This window comes from Cynocephalus volans, chromosome 1 (genome assembly GCF_027409185.1).
Source record: "Cynocephalus volans isolate mCynVol1 chromosome 1, mCynVol1.pri, whole genome shotgun sequence".
Classification (NCBI taxonomy): domain Eukaryota; kingdom Metazoa; phylum Chordata; class Mammalia; order Dermoptera; family Cynocephalidae; genus Cynocephalus; species Cynocephalus volans.
Window position 1 is genome coordinate 183330913 of NC_084460.1, and position 18150 is coordinate 183349062.

The following is an 18150-nucleotide window of genomic DNA, read 5'->3' on the forward strand; positions in this document are numbered from 1 at the left end:
GAGGCTTGGCCCCCACTGTGACTGCTGAGGGTGGGAAATCCTATTATGGTAATTGAGAGGCGTGGCCTTAAAGAGGTGATTGGATTGTAGGACCCTGCTGTCGTGAATGGATTAATAATGGTGGTCAGGGGTGTGGTTCTGAGGGCTTTAAAAAGGAGAGTGCAGGAGGAGATATCTCTCTGCTCTACTCTCTCTGCTCCACCATTTCCTCAATGTGATAATCTGCTGTCACTGAAGTCACCACCAAAGAAAGCCTTCACCAGATGTGTTACCTGGACTTTTGACTTCCCAGCCTCAGAAACTGTAAGCAATGAATTTCCTTTTCTTTGTAAAATACCCAATTCCTTGTATTTTGTTATAAGCAACAGAAATGGGCTAATACAGAAGGCACATAGTCTTTGTGGCTGTACTAGCAATGACTTTTGCAACTTTGACTAGTATGCTTAAGCCTATTTTTCACAATGTATCAATTTTAGTAACACAACTATTTGTCTTTATTTTCTCATATAAAAGATGAGAAAATTAGTACTCTTGGACTACCTATTCCTCTCTTCCCTAATTTATTTGCTTGTTCTGGAGTTTTTATCCTACTTCATATCATTGTCCAATTAAAAACAATTAAATAGTCCTCTCAATCTCAGGAATTACAACAATGATATTCTCATAATTTGAATTTCTGCATTATTTGGATATAATTTATATTTAATAGATTCAGTGCTCTGTGCTGATGTTTCATCATATGGCTTCCCCACTTCTGAGTTATTTATTTTATTTTTATTTTATATTTCAAAGAGATTACATCTTCGAGTAGATTTTCTTTAAATTTTATTGAGGTATATTGAAGTACATGAAACTGCACATATATGAAGTGTGCTATTTGATTAGTTTATGTCCACACACATACTCCTGTGAAACAATCACTGCAAAGAAGATAACAAACATTTCCATCTGGGGAAAAGCAATGCTTGACGTGGAGGACAGACAGCCCAAATATCCAATGTGCAGCTGATTTTGTAAGCGATAGACTGCAGCAAATTTTATAGATGATAGAATGTCTACAAAATTATGATAGAACAAATTGAATAGGGAAAAAAATTTAAATGTGTAATAAAAAACAGAATTTCCTGAAATTAAGAAGAGAAAGACATAAATTTGAACATCAAAGGAGTCCTTCATTATTTAGAACAAAAATAATAAAGAACTACAAACTTTGAGTGAAATTATTGAAAGATAATGTTAAAGGAAATATGGCAGAAATAAAGTTATCTACTAAAAAATTAGTCTAACTTCAAATGTCTTCTTGGAAATTTTATTTTACATTTTTTGGTGGCTGGCTGGTGTGGGGAGCTGAACCCTTGACCTTGGTGTTACAAGGCTGTGCTCTAACCAACTGAGCTAACTGGCCAGCCCTTCTTGGAAATTTTAAATGAAAAAAGAAAATAGAACAATATCTGTTGAGGGCTTTGTTTGAGCGGCCCTGTATAACTCATTTTTCCATACCCAGCCAAGTTACCATTCACATGACAAGTCAGCAGAAAGATGTTATCATATAGTCAGGAATTCACAAACTACATCATTCATTTAGTTGTCTCTAAAATACACCTGACTACAGCTCACATTACACTCGGTGGCGAAAGACCAAGGTGTTTTCCCCTGAGATTGGCAATAAGTATGCTACTTTCAGCACTTCTATTCGGCATTATTCTGAGGTTACAGACATTGCAATAGGCAAGAAAAAGAAATAAAAGGCATATACATAAGTGACAAGGTATGATTATCCCTGTTTGTATTTTTTAGAGCTTTATGTAAATGAACCATACAGTAGTTAGCTGGGGATGGGAATGGAGAAAGGGACAGGCTGCAAAAAGGGGCGTGCCTAAACTTCCAGAGGTGATGAAAATGTTTCTTATCTTGATTGTTCAAAAATAATAAGGGTGGAATTTCCCTTTCTTGTGTCCCTGAGCACTATTTGAATCATTTATCCTGGAAGGTGGAATCTTGACTGTTTCTATTCTCTACCTGTTGCTTGGGCAATTGCTTGAGTGTTTGGGACGAGGACTGAGGCTGTGGGTGGCCGCATTCTGGAAACTCTGGCCCGGTGGTTCCTCTGAATTTGTTGACACCATGGAAAACTGAGTTGAAATTGTCTCTTTTTCTGTGCATGTGGGGTGACCCTTGGGTTTTAGTCTGTCCTTCTGCCCTGGTCACTTCGGTGAGAAGTCGAGTTGCAGTGACGCCTTGAAGCCTGGCCTGGGAGGGTTTTGTTCTGTGTTTTAACAATTTTGTCAAATGGTCGCCACTTGTCTGTAAAGTATGTGTGTCTTCAGATCTGCTCAATGAGGAAAGGGGGCCTCTCCAAGGAGCTGACATTTGAGCAGAAACATGAAAGAAGGGAAGGAATAAGCATTTGAAGATCCAGGGGAGGAGCAGTCCAGGTGGGGACAGACAGGAGAAGCCTGAGCTGGGACAGCGTGGCACCGCTTAGCTGGGTGCCTTTTCTTTAAGCCCTGCTGCTCTGCAGTAGGAAGGCTACTCTGCAGTGGGAAGGAATGAAGCTCTGATACATGCCAAGCGAGCCTGTCATGCCTATAGCTCTCTCGAGTCAGGGGATGTTTGGGGGTGGGGCGTCCCTTCAGAATGTCCGTCTCTTCCTTAGATAACACCCACTGTGCTATAGGCTCATGTTGTGCATGTGCTCCTGGTGTGTCCTCTCTCACTACCTCTGGCCAATGGTCTTTGAAGTTTATGAGAGGAGGCTGGGGCCTTTCCTAATTTTGGACTAAATGGAGTTTCCCTTCTCATGGATCCAGTTATCAATCGTCCCCTTGTCCTTGTGCTCCCGAGTCTACCTGTGTGTGTCCCTGCTGTGCCAGCCCAGGCGTAGAACCCAGTGTTTCTTATCTTTCCCTCCAAACATTCCCAGGTGCCTAAAGGCATTTGGGATTTTGCAAGGTTCGCTGAAGGTTTTGCAGGGGACACAGAGCAGGGAGGTCTCTTCTGTCCTCCAATGCAAACAGTTCAGAAGTCCTCCTCAGCCATTCTGCTCTCTAGGTCCCCTGTGGCCAGTGCCATCACTCAGTGATTTCTCTTCCCCTGTGCGTGGTCAGAGAGGACAGCAGTGTCACTCTCCCTCCTACTTTGCCTGGCCGCTGCCTTCTCCTTCCCAGCTGCAGCTGCAGGCTGTGAGCTCCTTTTTTCCTCCCTGGAAAGCCTTGGGAAACCACCTACTATTACAATTTTTAAAAATTGAAGTGAAATTCACATAACATAAAATAAGCCATTTTTAAAATTGTGGTATAATAAAATTAACCATTGTAAAGTGAACAATTCAGTAGCATTTAGTACATTCACAATGTTGTGCAAACACCACCTCTATCTAGTTCCAATTTTTTTTCATGCTGGCCAGTACAGGGATCGAACCCTGGACCTTGGTGTTATTGGCACCATGCTCTAACCAACTGAGCTAACAAGCCAGCTCTGAAATATTTTTTTAAAGATACATAGATGAGAATCTTTATTATAACACTGTTTATAGTAATAGTTCCAAAATATTTTAATCACCCCAAAAGAAAACCCCATACTCATTAAGGATTCATTCCCTATTCCTCTCCCCTCACCCCCTGGCAATCACCAATCTGTCTGGGCTGGTATAGCAGGAAACACACAGCACATGGGTATAGCTGTACAATGGACTATTATTCAGCCAGAAAAAGGAATGAAGCTCTGATACAAGCTACAACATGGGTGAGTCTTGAAAATATTACACAATTTCATGTACATGCAATCCTACAATATATGACTTACTGTGTCTGGTTTCTTTCTCTTAGCACAGTGTTTTCTTGGAGGTTCATCCACATTGAAGTATATCGGAATACATGTAGCATGTATTCCATTGTATGGACAGACCACATTCTGTTTATCCATTCGTCTGTCATTACAAAAGTGAATGCTGAATTTCATAGCAGTAATATCTATGGAGCTATGCAATGGAAAAAGAGGATTCCTCTACCTCTCAGAGGGTTGTCTGGGATGCCCCTGCTGATGCCGTGTATCGGGAGGGGGCTGGGAATCCGATCCCGTCCAGGCTCAGGGATTCCCAAGTGTAGCACCGGGACTGACTCCCCATTGTCACAACCCTGCACCGTCCTGAGTCCCCACTGCCTCCAGCTCATGTTCAGCAAGGGCATGGTGAGCTCCTACCCAAGGCAGGCGTCAGCTTCCCCAGACACCTGCTGAAGCCACTAGACCAAAACGCTCCTGTGTTTTCCTGGCCGTTAAATCCTACCTTCTTGCTGTTTATTATGCTGGGTGGGAAACCTATGCAAATGCTTTATTTTGGAAAAATGCCTGGGATGACTAAAAAAAATCCCAGACCTCCCCAGAGCTGGAGGCAGCTGATGCTTCTCACAGGAGTGGGTAGGCTGCCCTGGCAGGTGGCAGGCTTGAGCCAGTCAATCATTTACCCAGCAGGGGTGGGGAAGATGGTGGTGAGCTTTTAAACAGCAAGCCCCGCAGGAGAAGGGCCTTACACTGTACACTGTGCTGGGCTTTCCCGGGGTGAAGCTGGCAGAGCAAGAGGCAAAGTGAGGAAGAGGCAGGTGATTAGCCTCCCGGGGGCCCAGCTCTGCTGATTTATGGGGTGACCTCCACTGGCCTTTCCCAGGCAGGAAATGGGTTGTTTTCTAATGGCTTTCTCCTGCCACACACCTGCAAAAGCCAGTGGGTAGTATTTTAAAATAATTTACTAGAATGAAGTTTCTGTGCTTTCCTTTGGATAGTTGCCCAGTTATTGGCTTTAGGCTTTTTGATTCAAAAAATGGCTTACAATATACAGAACCTCAGAATTCAATATTTCTCTCTGTCTCTCTCACTCTGTGTCTCGCTGTCTCTCTCTCACACTCATCCACCCCTGTGTCTCTTCTTAGGCAAGAAAAGAGTCAGAATACTATAGGAGGAGATGTGGGGCAGCTTTGTTTTTAATCCTCAAAGTCTTAGTTAAATCTGTTTAACTCACTTATGACTCCCCCTGGGGCTTTTCTGCTTTCTCCTCTCTCTTCCCATGTTGACTGGTAAGCCGCAGAGCATTTCCAATGCTAATTTCATTTGTTTCATTTCTGCAGAAGAAATGTGCAATTGGCTTGCCTTTGCCCTTGACCTGCCTCAGTATAGCAAGTCCCCTCCCAAAGACTCCACCTCCTTCCACCCTCCCTCTAGTCTGCAGAACTTGCAAAAGATAGCCAGTGGTGCCTGGACTAAAGCTGTGACTGGAGTATCTGATGCCAGGTGGTCCTCTGGCCACCATGAGGAGCTACCCATTCTGTTTATAATCGATGGAAAAACTACCTTTGGAGAAATTGCGATTCTTTCCCTTCAAGGCACTGAGATAGCTCTTACAGTGCACAAATGGCAAGCCACCTTCTAGGTTTATCACTGCATCCTTGGACAAATAGAGGAAGGGACACTGAGGACTAATTGTGGACCTGGTTTTTGCTGTCTTCAGGATGGTGTCAGCTTCCCTTCCTGTTCCTCTGCCCACGGCTCCCCTCAGACACACACACGAGGCCCTCTTTGGTCTCCAAGAAGCTCTTAGGGTTTATTGTTACTGAACTGTCACTTACGTGCAGTAGGAAATTTGAATTTCTGGTTGCATGGAAGTCTTCTCACGGTGAAGGAGCTTTAAGTTCATCTTCAAGTCACTTGAGCAAGTTACTTTTCTAAGCCCCAGTTTTCCCGTCTGCGAAATGAAGGTGGCAAGGGTGCCCACTTCTCATGTTGCTGTGGTGTTTGAGGAGGTTATTTAGCAGATCATCCCCTCCTCTTTGAAATGGGCCATGCCCTCGGCTTCCAGGGCGTCCCTCTTTGGTTCCGCTTGCCCAGATGGGAGCTCCTCATCTGGCTCCTTTTCTGGATCCCTCCTCTTGCCGGCCTCTAAGAGTGAAATGCTCTAGGGCTCAGTCCCCCAGCCTTCTTGGTTCCTCAGCTACACTCACTTCCAGCATGATCCTCTCTAGCTGCTTGGTTTAAATGCCACCTCTGGGCTCAGGCCTCTCCCTGAACTCCAGCTTTCTACATCTGAGTACCCACTGACATCTCCACTTGAGGCAGCTCAGACCAAAGTCATGGAAAACAGACTTGATCCACTTCACCAAAATCTATTCTTTCTAGAATCTTCTTCATTTCAGAACATGGTACCCACTTCTTCCAGTTGATTCAGTCCCTAATCTTGGCATCATTCTTTAAGCCTCTTTTTCTACACTCCACACCAGCTGTGAATAAATCCTCTCAGCTCTACCTTTAGATGCGTCTCTATCTCTTCTCATCTCCAGGGCCACCGCCTGGCCCAGACCCACCATCTGTTGCCTGCATTGTCACTGTCCATGCTGTTCCCTCTACCTGGCAGTGAGGAACAGAGGGACCAAGGCAGGGAGAAGCAAGATGGCATTGTGGCCAAGCATGGGGCTTTTGGGCCAGGATTTTAGGGTGCAAATGATGACTACATCTTTTGTTTATTGCTATCAAGTAATTGACTGTTATTACACAAATATTGAATGTGCTGTGGTTTTCAAAATATTTCCATTTAGGACAACAGTGGCTGACATGGAAATAGGATCCTCTGGGATATTTCAGAGGCCTTTGATTTCAAAAGGCTAAGCCCATGAAAGTAATTAGGGTATGTTGTCTAAGAGAGGAAATAGTCAGGAGCTTTGAGTACAAGAGGGGAGCGGCCCTATTTCAGGAGGACTTCACAGGGACTTACTTGGAAAAAAGTTATATTTTCTCCAGGACTCCGTAGGGTGGAAGACTCCAGGGCCTATTCACAGGGATGGATGGAAGAGCTTCAGGAGCCCTGGGCTATGAAGGCATCAGGCCCTGGCAGCCGGAGGGTAACCAGGACAACTCCAAGGTCTGCAGACGGTCTCCCGACGCCTTCCAAGTCTGGAGCTTGCATTAGTGCTGGGGCCCTAAGACCTCCTAAATGCAGGAGGAAGGAACCAGAAAATATGGCTGACTTTAGATCTCTCTGGATCAGAGCCAAATTTGATTTGATTTAGAGAAACAAACAAAAATAGCATTTCTTAATACATGGGGGTCATGTTGAAATTTACACCTGTAATAATGGTTTCCTAGAAAACTTGAGTGTGACTCATGTTTCCTGTTCATTGTGAAATTTGGGGTTGTGTGTTGTACCTACAAAAGAAGACCATACTTCTGTCAAAATAACTTGGTTAAGACCTCCTAGTCCTGAAGATTTGGGCATAAATAGGCATCTACGTGATGGCTGTATCTGTAATGTGGCAAAAGAGGGACTCAGAGGACCTGAAGTACTTGTCTTGGAAGCGAGCAAAAGTGAGAAAGCAAGAGGGAGACCAGAGACTGCATCTGGTACCTGTGGAAAGGAATCAAGGTTCTACTTGGATCAACCGCTGTAGGACAGAGCCATTGTATGCCACTTCCTGTGTGTCACTTCCCATTTCCCATGGGGATTCAAACTTGGACCTCTGGGTCTGACATCACCTTTCATCCAGTCCAGCCAAGACCCATTTCCTGGAAACTCCATGGAGTGATGGTTCTGGAAAGAGTCAAACATGGCCATCAAACAATTCACTTAATTATTTGGATATAGCATGGACAGAAATGCCCTTACTTGAGTTAACGTATTTGCTTCCTGCTTACCTGTCCCGTTAGAATCCTGGGTCTTTTCCTCAATTGCTCTGGGGAAGTAACTTGATCTCTCTGTTCTTCAGTCTTCTCCTGCAGTGGATTGAATTGTGTCCCCCCAAGATTCACTGAAGCTTGAATTATGTCCCTCAAGTTTTATGTATTAGAAATTTAGCCCCCACTGTGACTGTTTAGAGGTGGGAAATCCTATTATGGTAATTAAAAGGTGGAACCTTGAAGAGGTGATTGGATTGTAGGACCATGCAGTAGTGAATGGATTAAAAATGGTGGTCAGGGGCGTGGTTCTGAGGGCTATAAAAGAAGAGGAGAGTCTGTCTTTCTCTCTCTGCTTCCACCATCTTGCAATGTGAGACCCTGGGTCACTGTTGCTACCACCAGATGGCCTTTGGACTTCCCAGCCTCAGAAACTGTAAGCAATAAATTTAATTTTCTTATAAATTACCCAGTTCCAGCTATTTTGTTATAAGCAAAAGAAATGGACTAATATACCTCCTTTATAAAACAAAGTTAAAATAGTATTCATCTCATTGGATTCTCATTTATCTCACTGGATAAAATTAGTAAGTGAAAAGTTTGCTTGGTACGTGGAAGTACTCGATCATGTAATCACTATTATTAGTCTTTCACCTGAGTAGGAGAGAGAAATATTTTATCTTACTAGTGATAGAATTCAGAGAAAGAGTTTGAAAAAAGTTATTTTTTTCATCTATAATAGGCCTATTAACTAGGATTACTTCACTAGATACATTCTGGATTGTGCTCGTCAAGTAAGGACTGACAGAATATCACAGAAGATTTTATTTCTGTTCTTTGTTGGTTCAGATTTATCCATTTTTATAAAGAGTAGATTAAATTGCTTGTTTCCTCACAATGGATGGCCTTTGTGATCTCAATGCCCAGCCTAAATGCAATGGCATCCCCAGCCTTCTGAGCTTCTGTGTGGTTAGATAAAGGCCAAGGTATGTGGTGCCCGCTCCTTCCAGAGGTGTCACTTGTTGCCTGGCGTCTAGAGGACCACCCCAAGCAGAGAAGAAATATGTTACTAGGTGCACAGCTGTTCCTCAAACCCTCCGCTTTTCAATATTGCTAAAAGGTCCATGAGAGATTTCATCGACAGTGTGGTTTTTCACATAGAAATGGTAAAGCCTAAAGGAACAGAAGAGTGCCGCTCAATGCACACACATACCAGTGAGAGCCTCTGCCTGTGGAGAAGCAGGAAGCAGCTGCATTTCTCATCGCCGTCTGGAGGATCTGGTCTGAGGGCCTGGAGGACCACATGAGGTTGGGAGCACAAACTGACCTCAGGCCTGCTGCTTCCAGGTCTCCATCTGGGCTGCGGCCCTCCTGACCTTCACTTTCCACACCCATTCTCATGCATCTTGACCCTTGTCCTGGAGCCCCCCAGTGCTGGGGCCAGGGTCTCACCAGGCCACACCAGCAAGCCTGGCCAGCTGGCTCCACGTATGGCACTGATCCACTGCGGGTCTCCTCCTTGCGTGAAGTGACGGCTAGAGCTCTGGTGGCCCAGGAACTCCAAGACCCATGAGAATAGAGCCACTGTGTAGGCCTCAGGCTCAACCCTTCCGCAGAGCAGGGTATTTCCTTTCACATTCAGAACTCGAGGTTTGGGACAGAGGCATGAGTAGGGTACTGTCAGAGATGGGACAAGGGTGTGAACCCCCATGAAAATGGGAATAGGTCCAAGCTCCCTGGGCTAATGGTGTGTGTGTGTGTGTGTGTGTGTGTGTGTGTGTGTGTGTGTGTGTGTGTGTGTGTGTGTGTGTGTGTGTGTGTGTGAGACCACTTACAGCTCTCCAACTATATGACTTAGGTCACAGCCAGAGGGACCATCAGTGTTCTCAAAGCAGCCAGGCCTCACCCAGCAATCCCAGCACTTCTTTCCAGCTGAAGGAGCAGCCAACAGACACTGGGACTTGCTCCTATTGAGATAGGAAGTGCTCAGTTTCCCTGGGCTTGGGACACACCTCTGGGTTATAAGCCATTCCCCAAGGATTCAGGCTCCTCCCCTAGAGGAAAGTTCCTGTTGCTAGTTAGACCTATTTTGGGCACCAAAACAAGGAAATTGAGAACTCAGGGGGCTGGCTTATGCCAATCCAGTGGCTGGGCATGCTTATATAACCCTAGTAGCTGATGACCTTCCACTAGGGGTGCTAAAGAGCACAGAATGTTCTTGAATGTGTGGTGCATGTGATAGGATTTGGCCAATGAACATGCTCCAAAAAGGAGACCAACTGAGTATGTGCAAGACTATGTTACATAACTGGGAGCCACCCCCTTAATTGAATATTCATTAGCGAAACTATAAAAGCCGAATCCCAGCAGAAGGCAGGGCTGTTGTCCACTTTCCTAGAGCCAGCCCCTGTTCTACCTGTGGAGTGTGTATTTCTTTGTTTGTTGCAAACTTACTTTTAGCAAGTGGCTGCTCACTCTCTTGAGTCAGTCTGCACTTTGTGCTAAACTTAAGTATGTATTGCTTACTTTTGTATTAAACTTGGTGTGGGCCCTGCTCAGTCTCTGGAGCTATGCTGCAGTCTCTCTGTGGAACCTGTATCTCTTATCTGTTACATTAAACCTGTTCTCACTTTCTACTGTGACTCTCTACTCTTGAATCCTTTCCTGTGGCAGAGTCAAGAACCTGGTAAGAGGACAGGGTGGGTTGAGACCTGCTATCGGGATCCCCAGACCCTTTCTCTGGCATCACCATGGCAGATGAAACCGGCCACCCAGAAAAAAAGCCAGTGAAGCCCCGCTGGGGACCTTGGGGACAAGCACTCCTAACTGGGCTTCTTGCCAATGCCTAGAAAGCCAAGCCACCGGGCCTGCTTTGCTTTGTTTTTTCTTCTCACTCTTGTTTTGTTATCCAAGGGGACCCATTGCTCATGGGTAGAAAATGACGTTGTCCTTATTTTGCAATTTATGGCAACTATCTTTTTTCTGAGGACACCCCTTCCCTCCCGCCCTGCCTCTGAGTTGAAGCTGGGACACAGTGCCTGCTTTTTGTGGGGGTAACTCAAGCATCTTTTGTATGAATTTTAGTTCCACTGTCCTCTGATTTTCTCATCATGCATTGGTGGTGACTATGCCCTGGGCATCAGGACTCAGTGGTGCTTGTCATCCGCAGGGCTGCATGGCCTCTCGGCCCTGAGCCCTAACAGGCTCTGACTATGATCACCAGCACCTTGGCACACAGAATAACAGTCTGGAAACTGAAACAAAAACTGACCATTTCATAAGCAACCACGTCCAAAAGGTTTATTCCTGTATCACAAACGAACCCTGCTGACCAAATTCCCGAGTTACTGTTCATAAGCTGTTATTAAGTCACCCACATAAATACGTGTAATAAATACAAAAACAGAAAGCACTTTTTTTGAGTCTTTGGTATATAGAGCTTTATCCTCTTCTTATTTTCCCTTCCTTCCCTGTGTCCTAAGAAGATTTCCCCCATTCACATTATTTCCTTGGATACAAAAATAGAAGTAAACTGTGTGCCGGGACCCCTGCATCAATCAAGTCTCTCAGGGGCCCAGCAGCCCTGAAGTGGCCCTCAGGGAGCAACAGGCCCTGGGGACTCACACATAGTCGTTCAGTCTGTACCCGCTGTGCGAGGCTGAGGTCACTGAGGGGGCCCGGTTGTCCTTGTAGGCAGCCGGCGGCTGGTAGGCAGGCGCGGCAGGTGCGGTGGCCGCAGTGGCCGTGGCACCCCTGGGCTGGGCCGGGTAGGGCCTGTAGGGTGCGTCATCCTGGCAGGACAGGCAGAGCAGCGTGCCACCAATGAGTGAGAGGGACGAGGAGATGAAGCCCAGGTACAGGGCCTGGCCGATCTCGAACTTCATGCCGCTGGGCAGCAGTGGGTTGTAGAAGTTCGCCACCACGTCGTTGGTGGTCCAGGACACGGCCACCATGCAGAGGAGGCCGGCCAGGATGAAGAGGGCGCCCCCAAGAATGGCAAAGGTGGTCTTGGCAGGCGTGCCCTTGGCGCACCGTGTGCACTTCATGCCGATGACAGCACAGGCGCAGGCGATGCCGGAGAGCAGGCAGGAGATGACCATGAGTGCCCGGGCGGCCTGCAGGTCACGCGGCAGGGCCAGCAGGGACCGGTAGATCTGGCACTGGTAGATGCCGGTGCTGTGCCACACGCACTCCATCCAGAGCCCCTTCAGGTAGGACACGGCAGTCAGGATGTTGGTGCCCACGTGCGCCGTCCTGCGCCAGTGCGGCAGGACGGTGGTGATCAGCGTGCCCACCAGGCCCAGGAAGCTGAGCAGGAAGCCCAGGAGCTGCACGGCCGTGCTGGCCATGGCCACGCCGCCGGCCTAGCCCAGCCGGGCACGACCCTGGTCCCTCGGAGTGGCACCGCTCCTCAGGCGCCTGCAGGAGCCCTAATAAAGCCAAGGGAGGCGAGAGCAGGGAGAGAAAGGAAACAGGTTAAATATTATCTTGATGCATTTATTTCTGCAACCGAAACTGGATTTTTCATAGGCAGTTGGTGTGACAATTAACATACTTAAAAAATAGTTTCTGAGAATTCACTGGGTGGGAGAATAAGCTGCTCTCCCTGGAAGGCCAGAGCTGCGGGGTGACAGCAGGAATCTGGGCAGCCTGGATGTCCCAAGGACCCTGGGGAAGGGTGGTGCAGAGCCCCCATCTCTGGTTTCTCCCGGCACTTCCCAGCCTCGCGTGGGGCGTCCTCCCTCACGTGCACCCTCAGACACCCCGCATTTGGATCTCACCTCCTTCTTTTCGCTCAAATCAATAGTAGCAGTCGTTGAATCGACAAATGCTGTTCGTGCCCGCATGGACTGCCAAGTGTTAAGGTGTGTGCCGGTTAGGACTTAGGAAATAGCCTCAGTTTGTTTTGTTTGTTTGTTTTGGTGGCCAGCCAGTTCGGAGATCTGAACCCATGACCTTGGTGTTATAAGGCTGCGCTCTAAAGGGCTGCCCATCAGGAGGGAGCATTTTCTGAAGGGGAGACTGACTTCCCCACGCACTCAGGTAGTGAGAGGCTTAGCCTTATAGGCAGGTCAGATGCGGCCTTCAGAATTCCAGAGCTCGATGTGACCTAGAGATTGTCCCCAAGGGGCAGGATTGCCAAGGTCACCAGCTCCTTAGGTGCTGCGGCCAGGACCACAGGCCAGCGTCCCCCCACCCCCACACCACTCTGCCCGTTCCTGTGCACCCAGCTTGCGATAGCGAGGACCTTCGGAGGGGTGGCTTTGTTACGAAACAAAGGCTGCTACCTGGCTCTCCGAGATACGAGGATAAATAGGTCATTTCCAAGGTTTAATAAAAATTCTAAGAGAGCAAAATCCAGAGCACTTCTTGGGAGTGAGGACCCAGCTCCTATCTAGTGCCTGGCATGTAGGGGACACTGAGGAAACATTGGAAGGGAGGAAGGGGGAGGGCAGGAGAGAAGGAGGGAGGGACAGTGCAAGTCCCCAAGTGGACCCCACTAGCTCTTCTCTTCCGCCGGGGAGGGGTAATGAGAGAAGACAGAGAGTCAGGAATCCTGGGGAGTCCCGGGCCCTGGCGCTGCCCCCACCTGCTAGGCGACGTGGGGCCTCTTTCTGGGGCTCAGCTTCCTCCTTTTAAAGTGAAGGAGCCGCAATTCATTACGGCCCTCAAGTTTCTTCTTGTTCTGGAGGTGGAAAGGGACCCGTCTCTGCTATTGACAAGTCACATCAGCATCCTAAACCAGCAAAGCATCCAGGAGGCAAACCCGCCTCTCCCGTCCTCCTCAGAGCAGAGGAATGTGCTGGAATTAAGCACACGGAGGTTACTGGCCATCTCCAAGGCCACAGACAGTCTGTGAGGTCCCACAGCCTTCTGGTCTTTAATCCTGGGGACGTTGTTATGACATCCCTACCAGACGTAAGTCACAACGAGGGACTTGGTTAGGACTTGTAACTGATGCTCTCCCGGGGGCCTATGCCATCACCTTGCTGGATTTAAAAACATGCTGGGCTTCAATGTCTTAGCATTGTAGGAGGTGATCAGTAGTTCTGTCCTGGTGAATGAAAAAACTAAAATAAATAAAAACAAAGCAACACGGTGCCTCACAGGATGTGCAGTGGACTGGAGAGGTGTCCAGGCGAGGTTTTCCTGCTGACATTTCACATGTTATATGTTCACGGCCGGATTTTCTTCTCACACATTACGTGCTGGATTTGCCACACGCTCCTAGTCACGATGCCGGCCTTCGTTAGGCCCCACGTGAAGTCTTTCTTCCCTTCACTCAGCAGCACCTGCTCTGTCCAGGGGCCAGGGACACCATCACAGACCCTGCTGCATCCTTCCTGTGGTCCCTGCCATGGACGAGGTGGGCCCTTGAGGGGGTGTTGCTTGCTGGTGCTGGCACCAAGACCAGGGTGGCAGCTGTGATATGCCTGGCCTGGGCTGGGGCCGGCAGACCTCCCCAATACCCTGAGCACCCACGCAGAGCCATACCGATTTCCTGGGCCTGAGCACTGTGAACACTGACATATGTGCCCCCGTCTACCCCCGAATGGGGAAGAACCAAATGAGGCAGCGACTGTTCACATCTCTGCTTTACACATGGGGAAACTGGGGATGTGCTGTGGTGAAAGCTGCATGCCTGGCCCGGCTGGTGCTGTCCCCGGTTTCATTCCTCCTCTAAACACTTCCTTCCTCAATTAAATAGGACCTAAGTGAGTGTGAGGGCTTTGGGGTGGGAACATCAGCAGATTCTGCAGCTTGAATCTTCTCCCCAAAGATCTCACAGAACACTGGCCTAGATCTTTCTACAGTGCTTTAGGTAGCCAGGGTGACCAACGGCCCTGCTTTGCTGGGGACTGAAGGTTTGCCCAAGCAAACCAGGGCAGTTGTTTCTTCCTGGGGTTAGGACTTCTTCAAATGGCCTCTGAGATCCATCCGGGTCCTGCCTCCAGGCTGATGGCTGCACAGGCTGTCACTGGTCCAGAGCATCTGGGGGCTTCTCGCAGCTCGGGCTTGTCAAGGTCAGTCATTAAATATACTGATCCTAAAGAATGTGACATAAAAGTTAAGCCTCCTTGACCCCATTAGGCTAGGCAAGTGGACCAGCAGTTTATTGGCAGTCTAAATATTTATGGAGAGCAATGATGGCTAATGTTAGAAACCATTAGTTTGCTATTTTTAAACACGTGCTAAAAGGAATTGCTAATTTTAGAAGTGAGTGTTAATGAGCCCCCAACTCCCAGACACCAGCTCCCCACCCCTCTCCCCTTCCTTACAGCAGCTGCTCCTGCCATTAGGTAATAATTCAACTCCCAACAGCCACTTTTCACTTTGGGGCCATTCTATGGAAAAACAACTTTAACTGAGCATGTCTCCCTGGAAACTACGTAAAACTCCTCCCTGATGATCTGGAAGGGCCCAGCCCACAGGGCTGTGCAGGAAGGAGCTGGCCTAAGCCCCACCTCCCAGGAGCAGGGGACTGTGCAGGGCTGCCTGGCCATGGGGAAGGCCTTCATTGGGCCTCACCTGTGGGCTACCCTTTTCCTGCAGACCCATGTGTGCATGCGGAAATATTTGCTGGAGAGATTTGGGTCCAGAACAAACATGCTTGCAAGCATCGAGTTCCAAAAAGACCTGGACAATCTGGGTGGGTGGAGCTGAATCTAACAAGATGAAGCGTTCCAGGAATAAATGTTCAGTCTTGCATTTGGGTTTAGAAAGTCCCCAAAGCACAATCCTGGCTGGGCAGTATGTGGCTTAGCTGCAGCGTGAGCAGAATTCAGGGCAGGGTTTCCCAATAGATGCTTCTTAGAATGCTGCATTTGCAGGCTGTCTTGTGTTGAGGACATAAACGTAAAGTCTGAGAAAAGTTGGGTGACCAAGGGACTTCTCGTAGCTTGTAATATGCAAACGTCCATTGTGACTCTCCCAGAAAAGGTCTTGTGTGGCATTTTCCAAACTTGTTTGACTAGAGACACCCGCTTCCCCACCGCCTTTTCCAAAGAATGACTTGAAGTAAAATCACTGTGGCAAAATCACCTGGATTTAAATTCTCTTGAAAGTTTAATGCAGCTAATGGCGAGATGGGGTCGATAACAAAAGAAAATATAATTTTCGGGAGGGCAAATGATCACCAATAGGAGAGCCAGCAGGATGCTCTGACTCATCTTCAGCCGAGTGTCAGAAAACCCCAGGGCTGTAAAGTCAGGTGAGAACCTGTGAAGGGCCGCTGAGAAAGCACCAGAGCTGCTGCCGGCCCGGCAAACTGCTAGATCTGATTTTATGAGCACCAGCTTTCTGACTGGTGAAGGTGGTTTTCTTGCCCATATAAGCTTTTATGTTGTCTCCTTCCTCTGTTGTCTGTGAGCTACTTTTGTTTTATTTTAAAGAAAGAATTTTTTTAAAAAATCAGGTGCCCACGGCATGCAGTGGGCTTCCCATGCATTGCTCCCCGCCTGGCCTGCCTGCGCCCCTGCCTGCCTGCACTCCAGCTGTGTCAACTTTGGAGATTCCTTTTCAAATTAAGTGTCATTTCAACAGCTGTGGCCAGCAGGGGCAACCTGGCCAGGACAAAGGGACTGATGTGCTGTTTGCCCAGTACCTGCTTCTGCCTGTGGCTGTCCAGTGTCCTGGGCACATGTGTTTCCTTCTTCACTTTATCCCATCTTCTGAAATCCTTTCTCCTGCTCTGTGGGGCATTGGCTCGGGCTTCTTGGAGGGTCACAGATGCAGGGCCGGGGGATGTCCGAGTCCCATGCTCTCCACGCACCTGTCACCTCATTCCTTGCAAAGCTAGCCCCTAGTATGAAAGCTTTCCTATGGACTCACATGGCTTCTTGGCCCCTTCCCACCCACACGGGTGAAAGAACTATCAGCCCCAGGTTGCATGTGGGGAAATGGGCACGAGCCAGGTGTGTTAGAAGTTTCTTTACCCAGAAATGCCCCAGGCACTACTGTTCAGGTGAAGAGTTGGATGCTTTGGCCAGCTTTGGCCTGCTGTGTCGTGTGAGTGGATTTAGAGCTATCTGGCAATGAGCCACCATACACGCGTCTGCCCCCACAAGCTCCTGACACCGTGTCAGGTCCGTTATAGAGACAGCTTAAAACTTGATTTGCTTCATATAACTTGATCAGAGAAGAATGAACAGCCACCTTTAAATGAACATGATTGTTAGCCCTTGAAGGAATGCAGAGTTGCTTCAACTGTGATGTTCAGCTATTTAAGAAAACATCTGGTTCAAAACCCTGAATGTCACCTCAACCAAACTGGCTCTTTGTTATTGTTTAGATACTTCCTAAGTGCTCAAATCTGGGACTAAGAATAAGCTCAAGGGAAAGATGGATTCATCTAATTGCGATATATTAGCAAAATTACCCAGCATAAAAAAAGAAAATAACTTTTAGGCTGTAGCAGAATGAAATAACCTCAACTAGTACTGCCTCAGGACAGGGTGGACACTATGTTTTTTAATAACGTGCAAAGCAGATGGATCTCCTTCCTAGAAACTCAGGTGTACTTTGGAGGTGCTGTTTTAGCACATCTTCTTACATAAATATATAAGAATTATGAGAAAGTGGTCAAGTAATACCTTCAAAAACCATTTCATATTTATTTGGAATGGACCTTTCTATGACTTTTTTGGCTCTAAAAATGAAGTTTCTTTCATTACTATGCCAAACTTTCTGTAACTTTCCTTGGTTATTTTTCAGACTGGCAGGCATCTATTTTTCAAATTTATGAGGACTTTCTATGCCATTCACACAAAGTCTTTCATGCAGTCTTCCATGAGAGGCAGGGACAGGATAATTATATGAGTAAAGCTTGTTACTATCATGACAGGTTATGCCTGTTATTGTTATTCAAGAAAATAATGTGAAATATCTTGCCCCAAATCATATAGAAATGTCAAATTATAGATTAAATTTCCTCCTCTCTTTTGGATGAATAAAAAAAATCTATTTTTCATTACAAGAACTGGTTTAGGGAAAAGTCTTTGTTAATACAAATGAAAATTATGGTATGCAGCTAAACATTTGCAAAGGCCGTTGTCAACATAGTAAGACTGAACCATCTATTGTTTTATTGAAAACTACAAACTAGTCACCATGACCATGAAAATTCTAAATGCTTTCCCAGGAGGCATTATCTGTCTAATTTCAACTCACCAAATTTCATTTGAATTCATTAAAAATGAAATAGATCAACATTTTAAAATGAAATGATTGAATTTCATTTAATAAAACTCATTGGTGCCTTTTTATAGCTGTTTTTCCTGATAAGATAGTTGTGTAAGTTTGCTATGTTCTTGTTTTTCATTTCCAAGGTACAGGTGACTAAAAACCTGACATATAAGAAAAAAATATATATTAGAAATGTAAAAAAACACAGGTGGACATAAGGATATTTTCTAAAGCATTAAGTGACTGTCAGGTGACTTGTAAACTGTTCTGTAGAGAAGCTTTGTACAGGGGATGCAGTGCGTTGAATTGTGT

General features: G+C 46.8%; 1 protein-coding gene and 1 non-coding gene across 2 annotated transcripts; both read right to left on the reverse strand.

Moving 5' to 3' along the window:
- Positions 1–3399: 3399 nt before the first annotated feature.
- Positions 3400–3473, reverse strand: TRNAI-AAU (transfer RNA isoleucine (anticodon AAU)). The gene has a single exon. It is a non-coding gene; the product is annotated as a tRNA-Ile (tRNA).
- A 7800-nt stretch (positions 3474–11273) lies between these two features.
- Positions 11274–12002, reverse strand: CLDN14 (claudin 14). The gene has a single exon (XM_063078608.1). The coding sequence runs from the start codon at positions 12000–12002 to the stop codon at positions 11274–11276; it is 729 nt and encodes a 242-aa protein (XP_062934678.1).
- Between the last annotated feature and the right edge of the window lie 6148 nt (positions 12003–18150).